Source organism: Mugil cephalus, chromosome 7 (assembly GCF_022458985.1).
Source record: "Mugil cephalus isolate CIBA_MC_2020 chromosome 7, CIBA_Mcephalus_1.1, whole genome shotgun sequence".
Lineage (NCBI taxonomy): Eukaryota > Metazoa > Chordata > Actinopteri > Mugiliformes > Mugilidae > Mugil > Mugil cephalus.
The window spans coordinates 21,262,900-21,288,279 of record NC_061776.1 but is presented as its reverse complement, the minus strand read 5'-3'; the positions used below and the strand labels follow the sequence as shown (position 1 = coordinate 21,288,279).

Genomic DNA, 25,380 nt, shown 5'->3' with positions numbered 1-25,380 from the left:
TTTAAAGGTACAATCGTTGACCTCATATAAGGGCAGGTGGGTTAGTTTGGTTTTCAAATTAGGTAAGTCTTTATTTTTAGTCTGTAACCTGTATAACAATACACTTCAAGTTAAAGATATCATGAAACAGCTATGTGCAGTTATAGAGACACTCATCTCATGTAATCATGGCAGGATGCTCCAGATAATCTGGTCAACAGGGAAGTTGAATATTCAAACCTAAAAGCGCTACATTTCTCTTTCTATAACTCTGAGTTATAAAGTTAAGGTTATGGCAATCAAATGCAGCAGACATAGCTAAATCAACCAGCTTTATGGATGAATGAAATGCTTTATTATTTGAAGGTATTCTACATATGAAGAAACTATATTATACCGATATTAACCTATATTATACTGATATTAAAAGCACATTTAGACAACAGTAATTTGCATGTACATTGACTTGGATAAACTTTCATTGACTATTTTTATTTTTTAATTTACTTACATCTTCCCAGATTTTGTTCAGTGTATTCACTTTACGAGCTGGCATGACTATATGTTGTATAATGTTTGTTACATTGTCATGTTAAATAAAAACATAACAGTACAATTTTTTATTTTATTTTTTTGCTCAATTTTCTGCTTTTTCAAAAAGACTGGTTACTCTAAAATCTTACCAATGAACGCACCAAAATGTATAACCACGATTTTTGTAACCCTCCACCAGATTCCACTGTCATAAGTAATAAGTGTTTATTCGGTTGTATCAAAAGGATAACCTCAGGTTTATGGTCATTTTGAGGATAGAGTTTGTGGTTTTTGCTCTATGTTAATGGAGACATACTAATCGTATTCATTTAAATGTCCAAGAGATCAGTGCAGGACAGTCTTGGCGATGGTGTTGCGGTGAAGCACACAAAAGTGTTGTTACTTTTAAAGCAAGGAGGAGTCAGCAGCACATTTGTATACACCTTTAAAATCACAGCATCGATTTGAAAACAACCGAACAGCCATTGACAGAATACATGTAACACCTCTAAAGCAATTTATTAGAACAGGGATGTTTGCAGAGAAAGTTTCGTCGTCACGTGGCTCAAACAGTCCTACGAGAAAACTGCTCCAACCACCTGCATCAGCGCAGTCGCGAGCACGTCTTTGCAAAGCTCGACGTGTAAAGCTTCAAATTCACTTCACTGTAACGCCCCTCCCCCGCCCCCCCGCCCACTGTAACCCCACATTATTAAAAAGGAATAACTGCTGGAAATGCTGACACAGGTGGCTGAAAGCACCATTAGCTTACATTACATTCTGTAGCTCGTGATTGATCCACGATGACAGCCCATGTTTCTTTCAGACAAATTATGCATTGATGCTTCTGCACTGATAAAAAAAAAAAAAATAAACAAAACAACAAAAAGAGAAAAACAAACAGCAAGTGTGATTCAAGGGAGGGGAAGAAAAAACAATCTTCAGAGGACTAGTGCTGATAAAACCAAGTGCTTTGAGATCTGAAAGACGGTACAGATGCTCTAAAGATATGTCCATGGTCTATCCATCATTTTCACCTACATTTCAACAATCGCTTCTCAATGGACAGTATGCACTGCTTCAGGTGAGAACCTGTGGTCTACTGCTTGAGAAGTTCAGAGCAAAGGAATACTTAAATTCTAAGTAACTAGCTGTCAAATTCACACATTCAGTCGCACATTTTGCTGCACGCACACACACACACACTGACATACTCACTTATCCTTAACAAAATAAAATACAATATCTGCTTAGTGGTCCGGAAGTTAAAAGTAGTACACTCTGTATGACCTAAAAGGACCAGCCTAAGGATACATGGGGCGCTGGGACACCCTGAAAACACAGGTAGCACATCTGGATCAGGGGATACGAAGCATTACTAACCACTGGTCCACAAAAAAAGGCAAGCTATCAAAATGAAAGGAAAAGAGGCATTAACTTTCACTGCACAATAAGCAGAAAAATACCAAGCTTTTAGTAGGAAGTCACTTTACCTGCTTACCCATCCAGAATTTGTGCCTCGCAAACTGATGGGTAGTTAGGATCCAAGTAATTACACTTTAAATGCATGTTAAGCCATACTTCAGACATCTAGTATACGTTTCTTATGTAGTGTAGTGCTACCACATCAGTGTGTATTACTGGGGGAGAGGGGGGACTCCAGTAGAAAGTCTTTTTCTAAAGATGACCCCATAATACTGAGCTGAAGTCATGAGAATAAAAAGCACAAAAGCTTTGGGAGGGGCGGGCAGAGATAAATACACTTCAAAATAAATGCAGAAATGCATAAATTCAAGCAGCACAAAAATATCAATGAAGTATGCATAATCTCTGAAAAAAAAAAGAAAAAGTATGAAAACATCCCTGCTTTCATGTTCCTAAATACAAAACTTCAGTGTAACAAGAGGTCCTTTTCCGTCTTTTTTTTGTCTTTTGTTCTCCTTTAAAACAGGTAAAATTTGAGTCCCCTGGTGGTGTGAGTGGTATGGGATGACAGTCTTTTTTTTTTTGTCATTAATTTTTTTTTTTGTTGTTTCTTTGTTTTCTTATATACTTGAAGATGTGGTAAGCATGCAAGCCTCGTAGAGGAGGGGCCCCGGAAGGGCTGATGGGTGGGCTGGTGGTGAAAGGAGAAGCCTTCAGGCCAGAGCTGGGAAGGCCTCAGGATCGTCCACGTTGGGGACTGACACTCCACTGGCCTGGTGTAGCAAACACACGAGAAACAAGAGAGAGCGTTAAAAAAAATCTTGATTTGAAAAATCATTTCATAAATAAACGTAATTTCCTGCACCCTCTCCATAGAAATCTCACTGTGGTCTCGCCAGACTAGTTTTGCATGACACAGCTTGCCAGACCACGCAACACCCACATGTGAGCGAGATCCAAAACATGACAACTCAAAGAGCACTGTCAGGCCTGACAGCTGATTGGATGTGATGACAGAGAAGACGAGGGCCATATGGACTATGGGGCAACTAGAGGGAAAACATTGTGGAAATACCACAGATATCTGGACCCAATGATTAACGTTTTGTGAAAAGCTCTTTCACAACCAAGATTTCAAAACCAACATCTCTCGAAACTCTCAAATTGATATCGAGTCACATCAAACCCTTGTGAATTAAAATTGAAAGGATCCAGAAAATCAGTACAATATTCAATACTTGGTATTCAGAAGCTGCTGTTATTCATGTTTTTACATAAACATAGCTACATACAAAGTAGCTATAACAAAGGCTGTCCTTAAATGTAGTTGCAGTGATGAACCAGAGTTAATGGGAGATTAACTCTGTCAACAGCTTGTAAAATGTAGACTTTTTCATGAGCCGAGCTGTCTACACCGGCTTAAAATTCTTCTGAAAGTATCAAATGTGTCAGAAAGTAGCTCCTCTCTGCAGAATCAAGAGGAGGAGACAGTATTTACGTTTGCAGGGAAGGACTTAAGTGCGATGAAAAGTTCCAGCCTCTTCTAGTTTCAAATAGTACAGATGTAACAGGTTACAGACACTTCATAACAGCCTACATTCGGGCTGCTATAGTTCAGGTTTTGCTCAGTACATACCATTTAAATTATATTAAATGTCAGTAAATTGTCAAACAGATTTTAGATTTATTTATTTATTTTTTTAATTATTTCACTCAAATTCGTTTGATGAAATTTGTAAAAATCCAAAAATCCTGACGGAGCCATGTAAGAATTTGGCAAAACCTAAAATGTGTAGGTAGTTGCTAAAACTGTAATTTTATTGTGCAACAAAACCATTATCATATGACGTGACAGATGTCAGTTGAAACATCAACAAATGTCACAGATTAAGTATCTGATGTGAGCTTTAATACAAGCCCCGTCATTATAATCCACCTCGTGGCTGTGGGTGGGTGAGTTCTGCACGGTGGGCCGCGTGGTCACTCGCCTGTTATTTCAGGGGGCTCAGCCGCCCCACAGCAGCTTTTCCAAGTCACTGCTTTCGCAGCCCGTTCACAGTCGGCGAGCTAAACCTTTATGCGAACGGCGCCGAATCTCGCAACGTCAACAGCTTTTGTTCTCACCTTTTCGGACCGTCCTCCCCCACGCGCCGTCCTGGTGCCTCCCCCTCCTCCGCCGCGGCCTCCTCTGCCTCCGCGCGCGCCCCCACGCCCGCGCCCGGGGCGGCCCAGGTCTCCAAAGTTGATCTCCAGCTGAGATGTGATGTCGTTGGCTGGTTTGCGGAAATGGTGGTCGGCGGACTCGTCAGCTGTGCCCTGCTGATAAGAGCAGATAACGAAAAGTTCGTTAGGGATGAGCTGCGCTTAGACCAACGGCTACACCTCAAGTGCTTCTTTAGTTCGTCTGCGTTTGAAGTTCTCTCACCATTTCCCACCAGGTGTTTTTACAACGATTGTTAACAATGAATATTTCCTGAACCGTGTGGTTGAAAGGCCGTTGACAGAAATGCAGATACCTTGGTGAACAGAGTCGGTGGTTCTGCTTCCGTCTCTGCGGCGTCAATCAAAGCACCGACGGGCCTCTGGAAAAACAAAACGAGAAACGCCAGCAGAAAGTTATTTTGAGAACTGGGGAGAACGGCAATGGGATCTTCACAACAACCTGAGCGTGCTAATCTGACAGTAACTTCACACAGAGGTCACAATGAGAGTGAGGCTGAATATTAATGTTTCCCACAGCTGCTCCTTCTTCTTCTTCTTCTACTGAACTGAAGTCTACATCACTGGGTAGACACTTCAAAAACCCTTTTTTCCTATTGTCATATTTTATTGTGTTCAGTGGTCCTAAAAATAACATAAAAACCATCCTGGAAGGCTGAGTCCACCAGTTACAGTTCAAATGAAGCCAACACTCTGCTAAGACACAGATTTAAGGTAAATATCTGAGCTGGAGGCAGGTAAGAAAAGCCTCCTGCTCCATCGTAAATCTACACACTTACATCTTCACTCTTGGACTTGTGCAGCACGTATCCCTTCTTCCACTGGCTGTCGGCTCCCTCGTTGGGCTTACGGATGTTGAACTCCACCTTGGTGCGCTCCTTGTCCTGCATGGCCTTCCACTCGTCCAGGGTCATCTCTTTGGGGCCCTCGTTTTTCACCTCTTCGACCTCGTTCTCCCTAGAATGCAGACACACAACAATGTAGAAACTTAAACCTCAAACCGCCAATCCTCTTACCTCCATACATGCTCTCTAATCCAGAGGCCAAGGGGTCAGCGACAACGTTTATCCCATTTGCACTACAGGCTCGTTATGGAAAGGCGCATGCAGAAATAATATTGTTTGTGACACGGGCTGACTTCCAAAATCCAAAACAAAAAAGCCTGATGATGGGATCTTTTTTGAAACATAAACTGACAGGATATGGATTCTCACTTGTTCTCGGAGCCAGCAGGAGCACTTTCCTCTCCCTCTGTGGTCGTCTCAGGAGGAGCAGTCTGTTCAGGTTCACTGGGAACAAAAACACACAGCAGCCATGTCAATACGGACAAATTACCTCCAGCTGAAACATTATCTCTCGCTGGCACCGCTCCAAGCCAGCTCTCGAACGCACCACAGCACTACGCACTGTGTGCTGCATTTCTTCGAACTAATATTATTAAGGCCGTATTACAGAACTGAGCTGTAAACATTTCGTGCAGTATCCTGTGACGTGTCCCATCGAAGCTGCTGGTGCTGGTTTTACGAATAAAAATAGAACCACTTCACAGAGAGCGCACGGAGTCTGGACAAATACCAGACGAACATCCCAATCAGACAGGCCTTGGGTGCGAAAGCTCACCTCACTTCATCCTTCACGTTGCCCCAGTTGTTTGAGCCGCTGCCGCTGCGCTTCTCCTCGCTTTTCTGATTGCTGAGGCGAAAACAGAAACCATCAATAAATTCAGACCACAAAGAAAAATGAGACTGGCTTGCAGAACTTGAAAGACAAATGAAGCACAGCACCGATCCCAATCTTAACACTATTTATTCCGCCAACCACGAGCAGTTTGAAAGATCTTTTCCAACGCGAGAGCGACTCGCAGTCAGCGGGAAGGGACGTCGGCTCAGGACTGACTCACGATTTGTCACTGCCGCTGTGTCTGTCGAAGTCCCGTTTCCCGCGCGAGTCGAAGCCGTCTCCTCGGCCCATTCCCCGTCCTCGTCCACCGCGCCCACCCCGGCCGCCACCACGCCCTCTCGGGGGCCTGTCTCCAGAAGGCCTGACGGACGAAGAGCACACACAAACGCAAGGGATCAGCACCAATGCATGTACGTGTGTACAAAATAAGATATTCTAAATGAAATTAAATCTGTACAGTCAAGAGCCTCACTGCTGTGATGCTGGGGTTAAACGAGTTACGACTGCATCAACAGCTGTGAGCTCTGATCCTGTGATCACAGTACTGTTTTGAATATGCTCTCTATAGTCCACCAACACTTACTTATCTGCAGAGAACTCTCCGCCTCCCTCGGGCTTGTCCTCGGCCGGCTTCTCGAAGCGCCGCTCGCGAGGAGGTCTCCGCTCTGGCCTCTTGTCTCCAGGTCGCCCTTCGCCCTGTCCGCCTTGGTGTGGAGGTCCAGGCTGGCCCTGCTGGTCCGGTCTTCTGCCCACCCGCCTGATACCTGCAAGTCACGGGAGCACGAGTCAAAATTCGTGGAAGCCCTGTCAACATCCGCGCTGTCAACATCCGCCCTAGAAACATCCGCGTCAACGCTTTCTGTTTTGCACGGTGTGCGGCGTGCATGTGGGGGAAGATGCAAAGTGCCACCTACAGCAACCGACGCAACACAAGATGAGTGTGTCACCTCTAATTTCCCTTTACAGCAGCTACGTTGCACAGCTGACCTCTCTTAGCATTAAAACCAGTTAAACATTTTCATTTTAGGATCTTCAGCTCCAGCTGATCAAACTGCACCCAGAGGAGAAACAAAGAGCACAGTGTCTGGTTCTCCCGGCGCACAGGTGAACATCTACCACATTTGTTTTGCAAAGGCTGGAGCTGCCAGCAGAGCTGCGCAGCCCGAGACAGAAACACGACCCTGCACCTTCCTGGCTGGAGGATGCTGGAGGAAACCACTTTCTGCGACAGACCCGACGGACTGTTAGCTCAGGACCCTGCCGCTGGTTAAGGCTGAACGCTGCGGTAGCTTCCCTCCAGTCTGTCCTCTAACAACAGGACAGGGTCCATGTTGACCTCACGCTGAGTTTCGCTCAGACCAGCAGCAGCTAACGCAGCTAACGGAGGATGCACATGACAGTTGCCACGAAAAAAAAAACACAAAAATAAACATGCACTGCACAAAAGCCCGCGAGCAGGTGCCTCTTTATTACCTTCTTTCTTCAGGGGAACTGGCGCTTGGGACTCGTCCTTCTTGTCCAGCAGCGGGTTCTTTCTGTCCTTCTGTGACTCCTTCTTCGGCTGCTTCGCGGCTTGAGCCGCGGTCTTGGTGGAACCAGCGGCGGCCCCCTCCTTCTTCTTGTTTTCAGCGGCTTTCAGGATCTCAAACGGGTCGGACTCATCGTCCAATAACTGGTCGAACCGGTTGGTCACGACGCAGCCGAAGCCTTCTTGCAGGTGTCCGGGCATGATGGCGCCCCTTCAGCGGGATTCACCTCCGATTCTACGAGGCTTGATGCGACCAGTTCGCTGGAAGCTGCCACAAGATGGCTGGGAGAGCTGCCCCTTCTCTTCCGGTGCGAGCACCATCCGGGACACCGAGGAGCGCGCACCAATCTGAGCACGAGGTGGCTGCAATGTTTTTATTTACATTATGTAACGAGGTGCTTTCATGTCCTCCACCAGTAATCCGGGTTTACATCTCTGACAGGATGTAACATGAAAGGGACGCTGTCAGTCGCCACAACGCTAGACTGGTGAGTTTGTGGCTGCAGATGCTGCTTTGTTAAAAATAGCCCATGTTATTTTTAGGAAAAGAAACAGATGTGCAAAAATAGACAAATAAGGAGATTTCAGCTCAAATAAAATCAGTGAAGAATGTTTATCAATGTAGTGTGATACTCCATCGTCAGCTTAAATAAATCCAAGCAGATTCTAATGTTAAACACTAGTAGGTACCTCAGTGATGGTTCAGATGTGCGTCTGTGACTTTATGCTGATGCTGCAGCCTTGCATCTCATAATATTGTGTTGGATTTTGTTGAGTATAACAGAGTAAAGATAACTTGAAACCACCAGTAAGTTAATAACCAGAACAATAAGGACAGTTGTTATAACACCCCTGTCCTTTTTGTTCTAAAATCTTTACAGCACAGTAGAAGTCTAGTGTTTAAGACGAGTCGCGAAATGTTTCTGTAATTTAATAATTTCGCATTTTAATGAAATTACATATGTCCACAGATGTGTAAACATACAGTGACAAAGGACAGAGGAGTGGATTCAGTAGCACTACTGGCTGCTACTGAGTTCTACAGCCTGTTGAGGTTTAGTGGAGTTTGCTTCAAATTACACTTCTTCACAATCTGTCCCGTGTGCTGAGCAAGCTTGTGATAACACGTGATACTGTAAGGTTTTCATGAAATAGTCCTCCCCCAGAAAACACTGGGTCTTCACCAGGATGTTTAACCTTCACGTTCATCTGCGTTATGGGGAGTGTTTATCTGTGTTTGTGGATGAGTGGGACTTCATGACCTTGGCCTAGTTTGGACTCAGTGCTGGTTGTCTATGCAACTGGGATGAATTTGATATGGAACCTGTAGGGATTAGTGGAGCCTGTGTAGTGCTTCTACTCAGTGAATAGGTCTCACATCTTTGAAAAAAAATGTTCTGGATTTTTATTTTTGGTAGAAAAAGAAATAGTTTTATCTGGAAACTATATCATGTAAATAACTTGTGTATGGTATAGCTCCCATAATACTATCGTAACATTTCCTTTCATACAAAAGACAATGAACACCATTCCCTACAGAGGAGAGAAAGAGTAACTAATGACTCATAATAATATATTAAATAAGCATTTTTTTTTTACATTAAGTGTAGCCTGCTCTAAAAAAAGAGCAGGTGTTTAATTGCATATAATTTTCTCGATAGTAAACAGAATCAAATAGTAGAGGCAGACAGACACAAATTACAAGTCGCTGAGGTAAACGTGTACAGACAAGTCTTTCAGGATCAGCTCATAGGATAAGTAGTTCAGTATTAAATATAAAAACATAACCGCATAGCCAAGCTTGTACCTAAGAGTGAAAGGATGAATATACCCTTTCACACATCATCCTTGACACCTGATTTATGTGTTGACGCTTTGCCTATCCCATTAGAAACCTCAGCAGCTGCTTCATTCGCTTAAACTAGACAAACCATCTATAATGTATTCGCTGCGGTGACATGATCCCCTGATCACACACTGCTGCTGGTCATTCCGCGGCTTAAAGAAACCAGACCGTGAACCAACAGCTAATTAACTCTGTGGGCCGGGAAACACGATGCACAGATCAGGTGAAAACACAGCAGGAGGTCGGATCTACGTTACACTGGAGAAGCGGCAGCACATGAGACCTCCGCCGGTTATTGATCTCATGCAAACTTGACGACCCCCGACTACAATGTGTGTCAAAATATGTGATCGGCTCAGGAGACAAACGTTTCCCTGAATATTTGTGAAGAAAAATACATATTTCCACTATTAATATGAAGAAGGCACATTTAGGCACAATGAGTAGGCTTGTAAATATGACAGAAAGGCCCCTAACACCAGCTTTTTAGAATACTGGTTGTAATGAGGGTCAAGTACATTATATGACGTTTAATGTATGTACTTTAGGTTCTTATAACCATGGTGTCAGGGGACCAGGAAGATGTCTAGTAGTTCTCTTTTTCAAAAAACATTGAAGGGTTGCGTTTTGTACATTAAAAACTATCGGTATCATGCTGAGAACACAGTTTACCCAGTGCCGATTGAGGTAATCTGCTTTTGGTAAACACTGTACTTGGTTGTTTTACACCTGGTGTTTTACATCAACCAACAATTGACTGATTGATTGGCCTGACAGAAGAGGAGAGCAAACACTGTGATGGAAAGAGCAGTCTACGGATATTCTCCGAAGGAAGAAAAGGGCAGAAGCAGACATGGATGGATGGAATTTATTCTCTAAATAATAGATTATTATCTTTGAACTGTGGAAAGGTCTCTCTTTGTAACCGTTCCTGGACAGGGGTTCATCTGCAGGCATATGCTTTTACAGTGTTTATGTAATTACTCCCACTACCAGAAGGGGGAGACAGAGATCAAACTCTACAAGTTTAATATAAATGAACAAAGACAAAGGAATAAATTGTCCTCTTTGCAAATGACAGTCAGATTCAAATGTTACATTAAAAGTACAAAAGTAGCAAAAATTAAGTTTCAATTTAAGTTCATTGTGTCAACAATACTGAGTCTGGGACGAATAAAACATGTTGTTACTTCTGGTATGAACCAACTGACTATAAGTGGTCACCTCAGAAGCAACCACACTCCCGTAGCCAGCAAATCTTTGACTGAGGCAGAATATTAAGGGTCGATTCATTCTCTGTGAGACACACATCAGTCGATGGTCCAAAGTGGGTGAACATGTGAATTAGAGCTGTGATAAATGGTTCACACTGCACCTGGTCCACTTCGAAAGAGGAAAACCTTCCCCACCAAAGACCCCGTCTACTCTATCTGGCTGAGTTACTTGTGATGAGCTTCGTTATCAGCATTTGTCTCACTGAGTTTCCTTCTGACCACTTTCTCAAGTTCGAGAAGTTTTGAAAACAGGACCTCAGACATTTCATCATCAATGTCCATCTGGAAAACAGAGACACACAGGAAGTCTGGATTAAACATAAAGCATCACGGAAATATCATCTGTTCAGTTTAAAAGCTTTCATTGTTTTCATTCTAGACACTCTACAAAGGTGTTGGCAGAGTCACTGCAGGAGGTTAAACAGTAAGCAGGTCAGATTTGCCAATCAAATTTTCTGCAGTGTCATTTGCAAGCGATTCGATACGATTTCTGTGTCCAGACATCACCAGTCTATCAGCGTGCGTTGCTGTGGTAACAACACAGGCACCAGTAACAGCACTGTGCTGACACTACATTGTTCTGGTGGTTTTTTTTTCCATCTTTGTCTGAGCAGACGCCTCCCTCTAAAGTGCCAACAGACAATGAGTTTTGGTGTTTATTACTCGAGCTTTGTTTGTAGCAGGAGCATGCATTCTTCTTAACACTTCCGTCATTCTGGACTTTGCATGCCGCATTTCGAAAAAAGCAAAAGAAGACGCATCCTTAGAAATCTGACTGGGAACAAATTTCAACCTCCAAATGTGGGTAGTAAATTACAACTATTTGATTTCCATTTATCCAATCTGATTATGTCAGAACAGACTTTTTTTCCAGCTGGCAGTGTGAAAAAGGCTTAACGTGTCTAGTTACTCACTTTTCGAGGCTGAGTGTAGTTTGTTCCGAGGCCTGATGTTAAACTGTGATACTTTGCTCTTGGATCCAGAGACTCTGGCTTTTGAACAAACAGCCAGTGCTGAAAACACAAAGAGCAGAGCAAGAGGAAATGTTAACAGTGTACTGGTGGTAGACATACTGAATGGGGATTATTTCAAAAGGACAAAAAGAGCCGATAACATACCAGTGCCTCTGCTCCATTGTATGGAGTCAGTGTAAAAGTGTTGGTGAAAATCCTAATCTGTTTGGAAGGGGAGCAAATACAAGAATGTGAAGCAGTTAGTATGAAAATAAAATATTAATATTAAACATCTAAAAATATGAAAACAAAATAAAACATAAAAATATAAATAAATCACCGCTTACCAACCACATGATGGGCATGATGAGAGTCCAGAAGAAGGAAGGGAGGATACCATAGGTCAAGTTAGTCATCACCAGACCTGGACATATTACAGAGGAGAACAACCCCTGCACAAAGAATAACGTGACAATCGAGAGTTAAACCGTTAAATCCAGCAGTGATAGTTGCACCAGCGCTCTGTGACAGACGAACCTGTTCGTTCTTGTGTCTGTTGAGTGCCAGGCTGAGCATGTCTGAAGCGTATTTGGAGGAGCTGTAGGGCTCCGTTCCATTTCTGTGCTCAATGTCCTCGATGCTGAAGGCAGAGCGACGGGCATTACTCGAGGAGGTCCACACTAGCCTGGACGCGTGAGCCGGCCGACACAGTAGAGGCTCCAGCTCCCTGATCTGAACAGAGACATGAAGGGTTATAATACAACATTCATAGATGCCGGGAAAATATTTACTGTCCTTCATGAAGTTGCTCGTTATATCGACAACCTTGTTATATTAGTAGTTGTATAAAAGTTTACATACCCTGGCAGAATTTGTTATGTGTGTCATTCTTTAAAAAAAATGTGTGACTGGACACATTGACCAATAACAGCTTGCAGGTCACTGTTAACAATTTCCAAAAAAGTACTTTATCTGGAATGTATTACTTTCATATTATGACATTCTACAGTATATTCAATAGAAGTATTGTGTAGTGACAGTAAAACGTAAAGTACCAGGAGGAAATGACCAAAGAGGTTAGTAGCAAACACTTCTTGTAGGCCATCTGAGTTGAGGCGATCCTGTTGAGTTAAGAGACCCTCTGCTGTCGCAAACATGTTGATGACGTTCCTGCAGTGTGTTAGATACGAGACACAACAAGATGCACTGTGAAACAGTTCAATCCAGCTGCAAGTCAATATCAAATAAATCAAAAAAAAAACTTTAGAAGTTTACCTGGAAAACAGACCCTTGAAAAAAGCAGTGACGCTCACTTGTGGATTGGGCATAATTCCTGCATTTAGATACAGGAAGTCAATTCTGCTGTACCTGTGGAGACACACAAACGTGTATAACAGATTGAACTATTTCAGTCGGACAGACTGTGTGATCAAACCACACAGCGAAGAGAACAATCAGCTGTGTCAAAGGTCTCTCACCGGGCCTTGACCTCCTTAGCAGCGTTGAGCACTGACTGCACAGAGCCCACATCGAGGTGCAACAGATCCACGTGGGCGTCGCTGTGGGAGGTCAGGAGGGCAGAGCGGGCGGCCTCGGCCCGCTGCATGTTCCTGCAGGCCAGACACAGTCGGAGCTGGCGGTCCGTACTGAGCAGCCTTTCACACAAGGCCAGGCCGATGCCACTGTACACACAAAGAGAGAGAGATTAGCAATACCTGGGAAGAAAGAAAGAAGGCAGACTGGAAACGTCCGTGTTTGTTAGTTGTTTCAGTCATGTACTATTAATGAAGACGGCCCTAGATTAAGCTGACTTGATATAAATATTGTGATTGGCCCGCAATCCATGATTACCGTGTGTAGAGTCTGCTTTGACAGCAAGTACACTTTAAAGAACCTTTTCATGTCACTACTGTGACATTACATAGTTTTGATGTCCTCATTTTTATTCTACAATGCAGAGAACCGTGAACTACAGAAAGACACTTGGATGAGCAGGTGAGTCAAACACGTGACTTACCTGAAGCATATCACATCACACAGTCTATACATATAGTGTAAGTTCACCTCAAATATTATTTGTACCTTATTCCCACTGACGCATATTTGCGGAGATATAACATTATGATAAGTAATATCATTACTTATCATAATGTAAACATTATTACAGCTAGCGTTACTTGCAGTTCATCAGAGCAAAAGTTGACTAGTATATGTGAAGATACGGTACACTGTTTACTTGTGTTTCTCAGCTAATTACAGGTGTTACTATGCAGCTATACACAAGTTTTTACAGCGGACTCACCTGTTCGCGCCGGTTACAATGACAACTCTCTCCATGTCTGACCGGAGTTAGCAGCGACTAGCAGAAGAAAATGAGACCAGAACAAAGTCTGACACAACTCACGCTCCTTCTTTCGGAGGACGTTCAGCCCATCGTCCGATTCCGGGGACAACACTCAGCCTATATGCACGAGCAGCTACGTGGTGTGATTGGACGACAACAAGCAGCTGACCAATCAGCTTCCACTACTACGGAGAGCGGGGAGGCCCAAATCGGTGACAGAGCGCAGCACTTTGCGAGTTTGTGTTTCGTGTGTATATACCGATCAGCCACAACATTAAAACCACTGACAGGAGAAGTAACATTGATCATCTTGTGACAATTCACAGTTGTGCTGGGAAACTTTTGGACCTGACGTTTATGTGGACGTTACTTAGACATGTACCACCCACCTAGACCAGACCAGACGCCCCCACCCCATAGCAATGACACTCCTTGATGGCAGCAGCCATCCCCAGCAGGATGCAGCCTGACACACACACACACACACACACACAAAAAAAAATAGGTCACTAGATCTCAAACTGATCAAGTATCTGTGGGATGGTCCACAGAGGCCCCTCCCCTCAACCCATAGGACCCAAAGACCCCCACTAACAACGTTGTGTTTCCAGGCACCACAGGACACCCTCAGAAGACCCATGTCCATTCTCTGATGAGTCACAACTGTTTTGGAGGCACAAGGTAAACCTACACAATATTGTGAAGGTGGTCATAATGTTATGCCTAATTGGTGTAGGTCCACTAGTGAAAACAAATGCATTATAATATAGAAATCCTGTGCTAAATATTAACGCCATGAAGGTTATGATACAGTGTTACGCATTAGGAACTAGTAACTGAGAGCTGTTGATTCAGCTCTGTTTTAATCTTGCAGGCTGTGCTTTGTAGTACTATTGGGCTGTGATGTTTCTATTATTTTGACAAACTCATTTTAACTCATTTAACTACTGCACATAAAGTGAACATGACTACCACAAAGTTATAAATGCATTTGTTAGAATGCTCTACTGAACCTAAAGAAGTGGAGAGTGTTTAACACCAGCAGGTTAAGAAATTGACAAAGAAAGTGTGACTCATAATGAAATATTATTTTTTCTTTAATAACATGAATCTTTGGTGTGACAGATATTCTTGTTCTATACTACAGTATGTACAGCAAATCTATTTATGCAAAGGAGCATAAAACACATAAATGCATAGGGAAACACATTCCTCATCATCGTGTCATTCTCATCATGTTGGACTAAAGCAAAAGTAGAAACGTTTGTTATAGTGCAGACATTCTATAATAAATGTGCAATAGAATTACATGTATAGAAAAGGAGTAAAATGTATTAACAGTTGTGTTACCTACAATTCACACAGAGTACTCTATAAATAGACATTGCAAAAGAAATAAAGAGAAATTAATAAATACACTATGTGAAATGCTAACTTGCATAATATCTACAATATAAGGCTCCGTTCAAGTGTATACGTTCATCTTTCATTATTTACAGCACCACTGTGGCAAGCAAGCAAGGACAAAAGGGTGGAAGTTTGACGGATTGTCTCTAATTATTTCCAAATGGATTCACACTAAAGGGAGCCAGCCAGGCGTTTGCACAGCAGTGTGAAATTGTATATCATTTCTGCTGTGCCAGGCTCTCCATCAGCTGAGTGTTTATCTCCTGAAAGCTCGGCCTCTGCTTAGCGTTTCTCCGCCAGCAGCCAAGCATCAGATCATTGTAGACACTGTCGGGACAGCATGGAGGCTTGGGAAGGTACACCTGGGAAAATAAAGCAAAAATACTAATAATTCATACCTAAAACGCTTAGGAAAACATAAAAGCAAATCTATAACATATCAGATACAATAGAAATATGTGATGCACAGTAAACTATTGCCTCTGATCCTCACCTGCTTCCCTTTGTCCCTGAAGAACTCGCCTGTGTTTTCAATGACTTGCTCATCAGAGAGCTGGGAGTAGGGCTGCTCCTTACACAGAGTCAAGATCTCCCACAGAGTCACGCCGAACGCCCACACGTCACTAGCCATGGTGAACTTTCCCTGAAAGGATGGACAACAAACAACTTGAACCCAAACCCTGCATGGACTTATCAGGGATGCTGGTTCATAGACATGGAATAAATATAGCTGAGATTCAGAAGTCAAAGCTGGTGGACTTACAGTTTATACAGTAGTAATTTTGTCCATTTACTCTCAGTAAAAGTACAATGAAAAATCAGATTTTGTTTTCGTATTAAACATTTTTATCTAAATTTGGCAAAAGTCTAATGCGCATAACATGTAAATAATATCTAACTGAAATCCGTGTCAGATCTATATAATTTACAGCCTTTCTCTCAAATTAAACAATGACTAACAGGTTATAATCACAATAACTCACAAGCAGGATGCTCTCCCATGACATCCAGCGAATGGGCAGGACCGCTCTCCCCTGGATCCGGTAGTAGTCCCCTCTGTACAGGTTCCGACTCATGCCAAAATCAGCAATCTTTATGGTGTAGTTCTTACCCACCAGGCAGTTGCGAGTCGCCAGATCACGGTGTACAAAGTTGAGTGAGGACAAGTACTTCATACCAGATGCAATCTGCACCGCCATGCCAATCAGCTTAACATAACTGAGGTCACAGGAGACAGGAAAGTACAGATTGTGTGTTGATTCTACCATTGTGTTTTCTAGCTGCTGTTTCCCTGATAATCATTGTGCGATTTCATCTCAAGGTAGGAGCCTACCAGACCATGCTCTTCCCTTCTTTCTCCTCCTCCTCGTCTGCCTTGTCTTCCTCTTTTAGTCTGAGGCTGCACAGGAACTGGTTCAGGTCTCCGTTTTCCATGTACTCGGTGATCATGCACAGAGGGTCTGTGTCCACGCACACTGCCAGCAGACGGACAATGTTGGGGTCCCTCAGACGGGACATGATCCGGATCTCCTTCAAGAAGTCATTCCTGCAAACAGTTGTAATTTACCGCTGGATTGGAGACTGCATGAAGAGAATGAATAGAGTGCATCTCCGCGCTGCTTTTACCTGGCATTCTTGTTAGCATCTTCCCTCAGTGTTTTAACTGCAACGAGCAGAGGTGACTCATTGTTACCCTCTATAGACAAATCCTCATCCAGGAAGTCCTGCATGCCCTCTGCCTCGCATAAGTGCACCTGTTCAGGAAAGCACTCTGTCAGTACATCATCCTCTTGGCACCACTTGGAACCATCTGTTTAACTCAGTTTAATACCATTAGGTGTTGCCTATTAGTCAGCATGTATAGACACTGCATTTCACAGCTTGGTGCTTTAACCACACAGCAGGTTCTGTCATTGAATTATATAACTGAGTTACACCAGCACAATGACAGCAAAAGACAAAAAAAAAAAAAAAGAAAATTAGAGCTGCAAGAGTGAATATACTTCTCCAAACTGTCCCTCTCCCAGTTTCTCCTTGAAGGTGAGCTTCTGTCTGGGGAATTCTCTCATGGATGAATCGGTGCCAGAGAAGAGATTCATGCTGACAGCGGTGATGGAGTGGGTGCTGCTGTCTGAAGACTCCTGCAGACTGATGATATCTGCCTCCGCATAGTGGGGCGCACTGTCTGAAGCGCTGGCTGCGAGGGCTCTGCAGGAGGTGCTCAGTTCTGATGCGGAAGAGAAACGCACAGAACGGTATTTGCAGCTTCAGTCGAACTCCGAAGACATTTCTTTCTTTCTTTTCTTTTCTTTTCTTTTTCTTTTTTTTTTTCCGCCCACTTACCAAGGTGTTCAGAGGACTGAGCAAACTCTGGCAGCTTCCGGATGAGGCGTGAAGGCTCCTGGTAGTCAGCGCAGAGGGGGAAGATCCTCTCATAGGTGGAGTTGGAGGTCGAGCCTCCCTCGCTGCACAGGGAGGAGTGGTGGAAGGAGAAGGCCTGGGTCTGGACGGCGAGACGAGCTGTGAGTTCATCATCCAGCATGCGACGCGACGCCTAAAGGACACGTGAGAGCAGTGATTACAATCTGCTGCCAACATAGTGTGTGTCACAGATGGATATCAGAAGATATGGAGACGGAGAAAATGAAGAACTCTCAATATGCAGCAATTCTGACCGTTACTGACCGTCTGATGTACTGATGTCTACGTGGGAGAAACTCATCTTCTAAAAACAATCCAATCAAAACGAGATTTGCTTCACCCCCCCTTTTAATATTTATTCTTTCACAGAACACAAAAAAGATGTTTAAATTTTACTTATTTTAAAAAAAGTCTATTGCATCTCCTTGTCACTTATTTAGTCCGTTTCCTACATATGTGTGTTAATCTTAAATTAACCTGCAGACAAACTTTGCATTCAGTCTTTTGTCCTGCAGACGTACACGGTTTTGCGGCCTCTCATCATTCAACAACAATGTGGCCTTGTGACCGTCATAAATTGAAATAATGTTCACCCATCGATTGGATACAATAACACTCTCCTCTCACCTTCTCAAGCATCTTTTGCCAGACCTGCCGCCACAGGATGATGACTATGATAGTCATTAGGATGGCTATAATAGCCACCAAGCAGCCAATCAGGATCCTGGTGTTGCTGTCGTCCACTTTATGGGTAGGATCGTCCCCTAACAAACCAGATTAGAGGTAAGAGTTCATGTCGCCTGTCATAGCCCCCTTCATGTTTCATTAGAGCTAAAAGAATCAGCCTCATATTTATGGGAATGAGTAGTTTCCGATCATCTCAGCAGGGGGCAGTGTTTAACCAGAAAACACTTAATTGAAAACTCAGCAATAACCTGCACTAAACTTTACAAAATCATTACACGTGATTCCCATACAAATGAAATGTGTTTGAATGAAAAATAACACACATCATTTTCCAGCAGCCACGTGTTTTCCTCCACCGCCTGACTGTTGTGTTACTGCAATTACAGCAGTAAATGAGAAACTATCAGAAGATGGTTTTGGTTTCTAACCTGGCAGGATGTTTGTGGGGGGCCCGTGTTTGCGAGGAGTCAACGATGTGTTGTACACTGCCGAACCTGTGAGGGAAATTCACGTATAGACAGTCAAGAGTGATTTATGGCGTGGCAGACGTCCAGCTTCTAATGAGACGTCACTGTCTTTTTGTTCTACCTGACTGGAAGGCCACCTCGCTGAACAGCATCCAAAGGTCACTGAAGTGGAAACGGCATTTGATGGCGCTGGCTGTGTGGTCCCCGAGGGGCACTGTGATAAAACGGGCGTTTTGGCTCACGCGGTCAACAGTTGGCCTGAACGTCACTGGGTCGGCCTCCCACTCTGATTCTGACCGGAAATAACAGGTGACCTGTCTGAACATCCTCACTCCACGGCTGAACATGTTGTTGCAATGAACCTGCGGAGGTGGATGTAGGATTTGTAAAAAAAAAAAAAATAAGAAAGCACAATTAAAGGACTACATGTTTCTGGCAAATGGTTATTATGTTGCAGTCCTCAGCTCAAAAGGAAAGACGAAGCTGGTGCAGTGATCACATTAATTTGACTAAATTATTTCACATTTTATCTCCCAGTAAAGCTCGCAGCAGCTGCGGAGGATGGGTCTTTGGCCAACACGGATCCATTCAGCAGAGTGTCCACTCAGCGCTTTTAAAAATATTCCACCTTAAGCCGTTCACTGAAATGCCGCCAACGTTTTCTTCCTGCGCCAACTCCTCACCTTCATGGAGGTGAAGTTTCGGACGTGGTCAAAGTCAAAAATCAGCTCGACGTAACCTCTGGGGAAGCTCCTGTTGTTCCAGCCCACGTAGTCGTATCCAGGCCACATGCTGTAGATGTGGCTGTGGAGGAAATCGTCCAGACCCCACGTGCCGTCTGTCAGCTGGCCGAGGCCCTTTGTCAGTTTGGTGAAGGGGTGTACGGACGAACTGAAGGTTAAGAGTTTGATTAGCAAAAGGACTACATTTCATTATTTTTTTTTTGAAATAAAAGGCTACCGGACCTTTCAGCTGAAGCTCCATCATAAACCGAGTCGTTGAAGAAGACGTCCAGGCCTCTGTAGATCATTTGATGTCCGTCTGGAATACTATAAGACATCAGTCCATCTGAAACGGGCATGTTTGTTAATACAAACAGGCATGATTCAGTTACTTACAGCGTGTTTACAGGATACTCGAAAGAAAACCAGATTAAAGCACGATGCCACAAGTGGAACCGGCTGACGGTGTCAGAGTGTGTGTAATGGAGAGTTGTGACTAACCCAGCCATTCACAGCCGTAGAGCTCCACTCTCATACACACGATCATGGAGTGATCCGTCACAGGCATGAAGCGGACAAAGCGAGCTATGATGGGAGGCTCCAGATCCTTTAGCACCACATCGTAAGCGTTCCTGTTGCCCTCGATGACCTGGAAGAGGAGAGGCGGATTTAGACTGAGTGAAATGTGTCATGGATGAAGACCAAACCACGTAAATATTCATGGTGCTAATGCTTTGACTAGTTTAACAAAAACTGTGTGTGCGGTTGCCGAAGGACCAAATATGCTGCGTGTGGCTTTCTAACAGCATAAATATTTGAAAATCAACTGAAATCTGACTAATTTCATTTGAGGAAACCTTTCCCATCGTATTAAACATCCACTGTCAAGTCAAACCACATTTTCCTGGTTCCCAACAATCAACAACAGTGAAAGAAGTATTCAAATCCTTAAAACAGGAATGTTGAACTACAGTCATCATTGGAAATACAAAATATATGAACCTTTCACTTGCACTAAAGTGCTACACCTGAGCTGTTTGTTTGAAACTAGTGTTTTTCTGCTGTAGCTGGTTGAACTGTGGTAGGATTTAACTATAGGCATTTTATAAGTTGTTATATTTAATAAAACGTGATATTTTATAAGCTCAGGGTTCAGAATTTATGAGCTATGCTTCAGACGAAAACCCTTTGTGGTCAGATATTCTTTCTTTCTTTTTGTGTATGTTTGCGAATGTGTAAATTCTGTCTGAAAAGTCACTAGTAGGTAAAAAACGCAGCTGAAAATAGAAACATATCCAGTTAAATACAAATATCTCAATTGTCTTCCGTTATTTTAGTTTGTTGAGACCGATAATTAATGGAAAATTTGAAACATGTATCTCGTATATGTTGAGACAGAACACTCGTTATCTCTTTAAAATAGAGTCTGTATTTTAAACTTAGGTCTGATAATAAATCCCATTTCAGAATTACACACAGGCCTAAGCTGAGTCAGACATGAACAGTGTGGCTCATCTGTGGATGAGACAAAGGCATCCACTCACATGTTAGACATGCTCACCTGCCTTCCCTTCCTGTCATGCCATCCCACCCAGGTGCTGCCGTCCCGGCTGTACTTGATCCTGTATCGCTGGGCGAACTCATTACCCATTCCGTCGGCGTGGCGACCTTGGGTACCCACCAGCGTGATGAAATGCAGTGAGCGCAGGTCGACCTGGAGATACTCCTTGAGCCCGTCCGGCTCTGACATGATGTCAGGACACCAGGCACCGTCGCCGTCTCCGTTGTCAAAGTCAAGTCTGTAGAGGAGTGAGAAACAAGAGAGGAGACGGTGTGGGCACACAAAAGAGGAGAAGACTAAAGAAATGAATAGGAGAGGAAGAGTTTGCAAGGTGAGGAAATTTAAATAAAGCTCAAAGTCAGGGTATTTATCTTGTGAACAGCATGCTATTACTATGTTAATGAACTCATGCATGTGGAGACCTTCAGCTGCTCTACACTGCCACAACGCAAAGGTCATTCAATTATTCAGCATATAGCTTCTTTATAAAACTCACATATTGTATGCTGATTATCAAACTAAACCAGGCTGATTGTCTCCACGGGTATGCAATCCACTTCCTTCTCACCGACAAAGAGCATTTATGTATTTTCATCATTTCACACAATCTTCTTTTGCGGATTGATTTTTTGCAACCTATGACACATGAGCCGACTCCATCAGCTGGTGAAGATGATGTGATTCAATGAGCTAATCAAGAGTGTGATTGTTTTGTCACACCTTTTGCCGCACCACCCCTAAGGGAGCTTTTGCGAGCAGTTTCAGTTCATACTAAACATTTACCACGAATGGCAACGGCCGCCATGTTTGAAAGTAAGACCATGAGGTCAGAGACTATTCTACTCAATAAACATTTAGCGAATACTGAATTACATATTGCACGAGTATTTCTCCCGAAGGAAGTAAATGAACGATTGAACATGCCTTCCAAATCTTGCAGCAGTGGACTCAGACCAGTGACTGGAGGCAGAGATGTCCTCATCCTCAATCTGTCCACCAGTCATCCCAAGAGGATAGCGACACATTTCTACGAAGCACATGAAGCAACAGTGATACACATTTTGCGTGAATATGTTCGTACATGGTGATGTTGATGTATGCTTTTACACTTTTTAGTTCTTTTTAAGCATGTGCAGGACTTGAGGAGTTGAGTGTTAAATGGTCAGGACTTGCACCCCCCTTCCCCAGGTCCTCTTCCTGCAGCCCTGCAAGGCCTCTCAAGCCAAACAGAGGCATCACTGTGTAGGTGCCAGTCTAAGCAAAATGGGAAGGGAGCGGCCTCAGAGCCGTCCGCTCTTCATTTTTTTAATCTGTTTCATGATTTCTACCAGAAACGCGTGAGAGAATCCTTTGAGTTTTAAACGAGACCCAGCATAGTGTTAATGTAATTCCTTCCATCGCTACCTGCTAGTTAAGGGACATTTGCGTTTTATTCACACAACTGAAATCCCTCACATGGGCTTTGAGACGGCAGATGGACAAATAAGCCTTTGACTGTGAAAATATTCTACGGGAAGTTGTGCATGTTCGTGTGTGCGTGCACATGCGTGTGTGTGTGTGTTACCTACAACTGCACCTACGAACCGTCTGACTTTCTTTTCCACAAACCCCCCCTCAACTTTGCTTGTGAAAGGTCTGCTTGTTCTGAGGATATTTGCTCTCTGACCATTAGCTTAACCACCTACAAACACACACTCATAGACGCACACATGCAAACACAAACACATTATATTCTTCAATTCAGAGCCCACCCACCTAAACCTGACTCTCCCCTCCATCCTGTCAACATGCTAACCCCCCAGGAGTATGAAAAGGGTTATTTTAAACTTGAATATAACATTTCTGTACCTAATATGTGCATTGACCACGTATTGAGAAGTAAATGTGAGGCTGACCTCAGTCTGTAGCTGCTTCAGTGATCAATCACATTTAAAATGTCATGGGATAAATCCCCTGTAATGACCACCACGTCCAAATTGTCCCTCATCAAGATAATGAACCCCTACTTGTCACCTTAATGGTAGAAAAGCGAAGATAAATGTCTACCTGGGTTGACTTGACATCTTACAGTGACAGCCAGCAGCAGCAAGAAGATATGGAGCCTGATCAGCTTCACCTCCGTGACCTTCATTGCTTCTCAAGGAGCTGCACACCTAAAAGGGAGGGAGGGCCTGGATCAGTGGGTGGACGAGCAGCATCAAGCTAATCCATCAGCGTGACCCTAAGCTATGTTGACATTTATCAAGTTAGCACACAAGCATATATCTTTTCAGATATATATAGATATATAGAAATGCACTCAAGGCTCTGCTGAAGATGTTACACATCATTTTATAATAAAACCCTGTCGGGATTCACAACGGCAAATGCACACGCACTCATCACTGTGAGTCTGGGTTCTGCCAATACAATGCACAGCACCTTCATTCACTTCTTTTGTATAAAACCCTGTTACTTTCTCTGTGACTTACACGTCTGAAACATGGCGTTAACTTAGACCACTGGACAGAAACTGCGCTCACCGTTAATTATGTGGTGGGATCTCTCCATGTCTGTGCCAGTACTTCATAAGAGTGAATTGAAACCTCTTTTCCTTCATAGTATATGCAAATTTAATATACTGCACCACCAACTTATAGTGAAACATGTGTGTCTCTTGTGCATGTGTGTCTCTTTTGTTTCTCTATAGGTGTTGTGACAATCAGTGACTAACGTCACCGCATACATGTAAGTAGCAATATAAATTGTGTATAAATTGTCTTCCTTCCACGTGTACTATTTTAAAGCTGTGTATTTTCCTTCATGATGTCACTCCCTAAACTGAGCCGAGCGGACAGAAACTTTATTCATAGTCGGTGTGGACTCTGGCCTTAACAGAAACACATGAGAAAAATACAGATTTGACTTACGTTTGCAAGTTCTTTTCTCCTTTTTATGAAACCATCTGTCTTGGGGAGTATTCCACATCTACTGAGAGTTGATGTATTCAGTGCTGCAAGTTGCTGACCTCTTCCTCGGAAGGAGTTTCTGGGAATGGAAGAGAGACGGAGAAGGACAGAGAGAGAGAGAGGGAGAGAGAGAGAGGGAGAGGGAGAGAGAGAGAGAGAGAGACGAAGGGAAAGCTGATGTAACAGCCTCTCTGGCTGCAGGAAAGAAACAGAGAAAATAACACGCTTTGGATTTTGAGGTGAGGCCAAAATCCCAGAATTCCAGCTGATCCACAAATGGTTTCAATTATGGACCACAGAGGCAGCTGAGAGCTTCTGTATCTGGCAGCTTCCTCCAAGAGCTACTGACAAAAACAGACTGGAGTTCATTTTCCAGCAGAGGAAAACCTGCTAATTACTGAAGCAGACAGGGTGGTTTAGAAAAGAACGCACTGTTTATAAGCGACATGAGTCAAGACAGCGATTAAAAGAAAAATGGACACAGTGGCAGCAGCACAAAGGGAACCAAAGCTTGTTCGGTCGTCAGGCATGATTACAAAAATCAGAAAACTTTGGTCTCATGGAAAACTCGTTTAACTTTGTTCACATTGCATTAAAAGCGTACAATACAGATATGTTACACACAGTTGAAGATAATGTTTTCATATTGATTCCACTGAGAAGACATGGATTTAAGACAGGACAAACTGAATTTATTTCTTCAGGGTGTTTTGTCTGAAAATGACAGTTGATGTAAATGTGACAGAGAGAGGAAGTAGGCAGGATAAAAATATGAGACATCTCTATGCAGCTGTGTATCCAAAGTACTTACCTATTCAGTCTTGTTTTTCGTGAAACCACCAGTCTTCACTGGATTGTAGTACATCCGGGGTCTTCTGTTGGCGTAAGGCTCAGTTTATGTTTATGTCTGGTCAGGTGTTCATTTAGCTTTAGTAAAGTTGCTATGCTATTGGTTGCTAAGCATATCTTCATATTTAGTGCACATGTGCACTCACATTCTGTAAGCTTTGGACACAAAGCCACGATGTGCAAACAATATGCTAGCTTGGCCTTTGTTAGCTGTTTTTACCATGTCAGCCTTCATGCTAAGTTAAGACAAATAGCTGCCATGTTAAACTGGCCTGTGGTTAGATAAGCAGTTGGTTCACATCCCCTCCATGTCCAGTCAAATATCTAATCCCAAACCGGACGCACAGAAGCTGAAGCTGGTGACTCACAGTCCCACATCCGTGGGGATTGAGGACAGATGGTAATCTTTTTGGAATAATGATTAATGTGATTTACTGGGAATCAGGTGGACTGCCACATTTTACTGTAACAGACAGCTAGTTTGACTGGCTGCAGTCATACTCGTGTCCCTAGTGCTAGGGACTGTGGGCTACGA

At 43.4% G+C, this 25,380-nt stretch overlaps 3 protein-coding genes and 2 long non-coding RNA genes across 6 annotated transcripts; 2 read left to right on the top strand and 3 right to left on the bottom strand.

Annotated features, from left to right (window-relative positions):
- Positions 1–941: 941 nt before the first annotated feature.
- serbp1b (SERPINE1 mRNA binding protein 1b) lies at positions 942–7,712 on the bottom strand. 2 transcript variants are annotated; one of them, XM_047590403.1, is made up of 9 exons: positions 7,312–7,712; positions 6,422–6,602; positions 6,059–6,199; positions 5,779–5,850; positions 5,373–5,447; positions 4,938–5,115; positions 4,455–4,520; positions 4,063–4,257; positions 942–2,711 (listed from the first exon to the last, which is right to left on the bottom strand). In XM_047590403.1, the coding sequence occupies exons 1-9, from the start codon at positions 7,565–7,567 to the stop codon at positions 2,652–2,654; spliced, it is 1,224 nt and encodes a 407-aa protein (XP_047446359.1). In that variant the 5' UTR covers positions 7,568–7,712; the 3' UTR covers positions 942–2,651. The 2 variants fall into 2 exon arrangements, with proteins under 2 accessions (XP_047446359.1, XP_047446360.1); XM_047590404.1 differs by having other exon boundaries at positions 4,063–4,254.
- LOC125011281 lies at positions 6,609–7,275 on the top strand. The gene is made up of 2 exons (XR_007113154.1): positions 6,609–6,776; positions 6,866–7,275. It is a non-coding gene; the product is annotated as an uncharacterized LOC125011281 (long non-coding RNA).
- Positions 7,594–10,257, top strand: LOC125011280. Its single transcript, XR_007113153.1, has 2 exons — positions 7,594–7,725; positions 7,809–10,257. It is a non-coding gene; the product is annotated as an uncharacterized LOC125011280 (long non-coding RNA).
- On the bottom strand, positions 10,067–13,917 carry LOC125011278 (3-keto-steroid reductase/17-beta-hydroxysteroid dehydrogenase 7-like). Its single transcript, XM_047590406.1, has 9 exons — positions 13,742–13,917; positions 12,918–13,121; positions 12,715–12,807; positions 12,495–12,609; positions 11,977–12,171; positions 11,787–11,891; positions 11,605–11,661; positions 11,401–11,499; positions 10,067–10,768 (listed from the first exon to the last, which is right to left on the bottom strand). The coding sequence occupies exons 1-9, from the start codon at positions 13,774–13,776 to the stop codon at positions 10,652–10,654; spliced, it is 1,020 nt and encodes a 339-aa protein (XP_047446362.1). The 5' UTR covers positions 13,777–13,917; the 3' UTR covers positions 10,067–10,651.
- Positions 13,918–14,489: 572 nt separating this feature from the next.
- LOC125010172 (discoidin domain-containing receptor 2-like) lies at positions 14,490–24,141 on the bottom strand. The gene is made up of 17 exons (XM_047588553.1): positions 23,958–24,141; positions 23,095–23,201; positions 21,973–22,075; positions 21,049–21,286; positions 19,989–20,136; positions 19,731–19,833; positions 19,449–19,656; positions 18,887–19,127; positions 18,727–18,792; positions 18,239–18,375; positions 17,534–17,744; positions 17,194–17,417; positions 16,817–16,944; positions 16,524–16,736; positions 16,174–16,408; positions 15,684–15,833; positions 14,490–15,552 (listed from the first exon to the last, which is right to left on the bottom strand). The coding sequence occupies exons 2-17, from the start codon at positions 23,177–23,179 to the stop codon at positions 15,409–15,411; spliced, it is 2,634 nt and encodes an 877-aa protein (XP_047444509.1). The 5' UTR covers positions 23,180–23,201; positions 23,958–24,141; the 3' UTR covers positions 14,490–15,408.
- Positions 24,142–25,380: the final 1,239 nt, after the last annotated feature.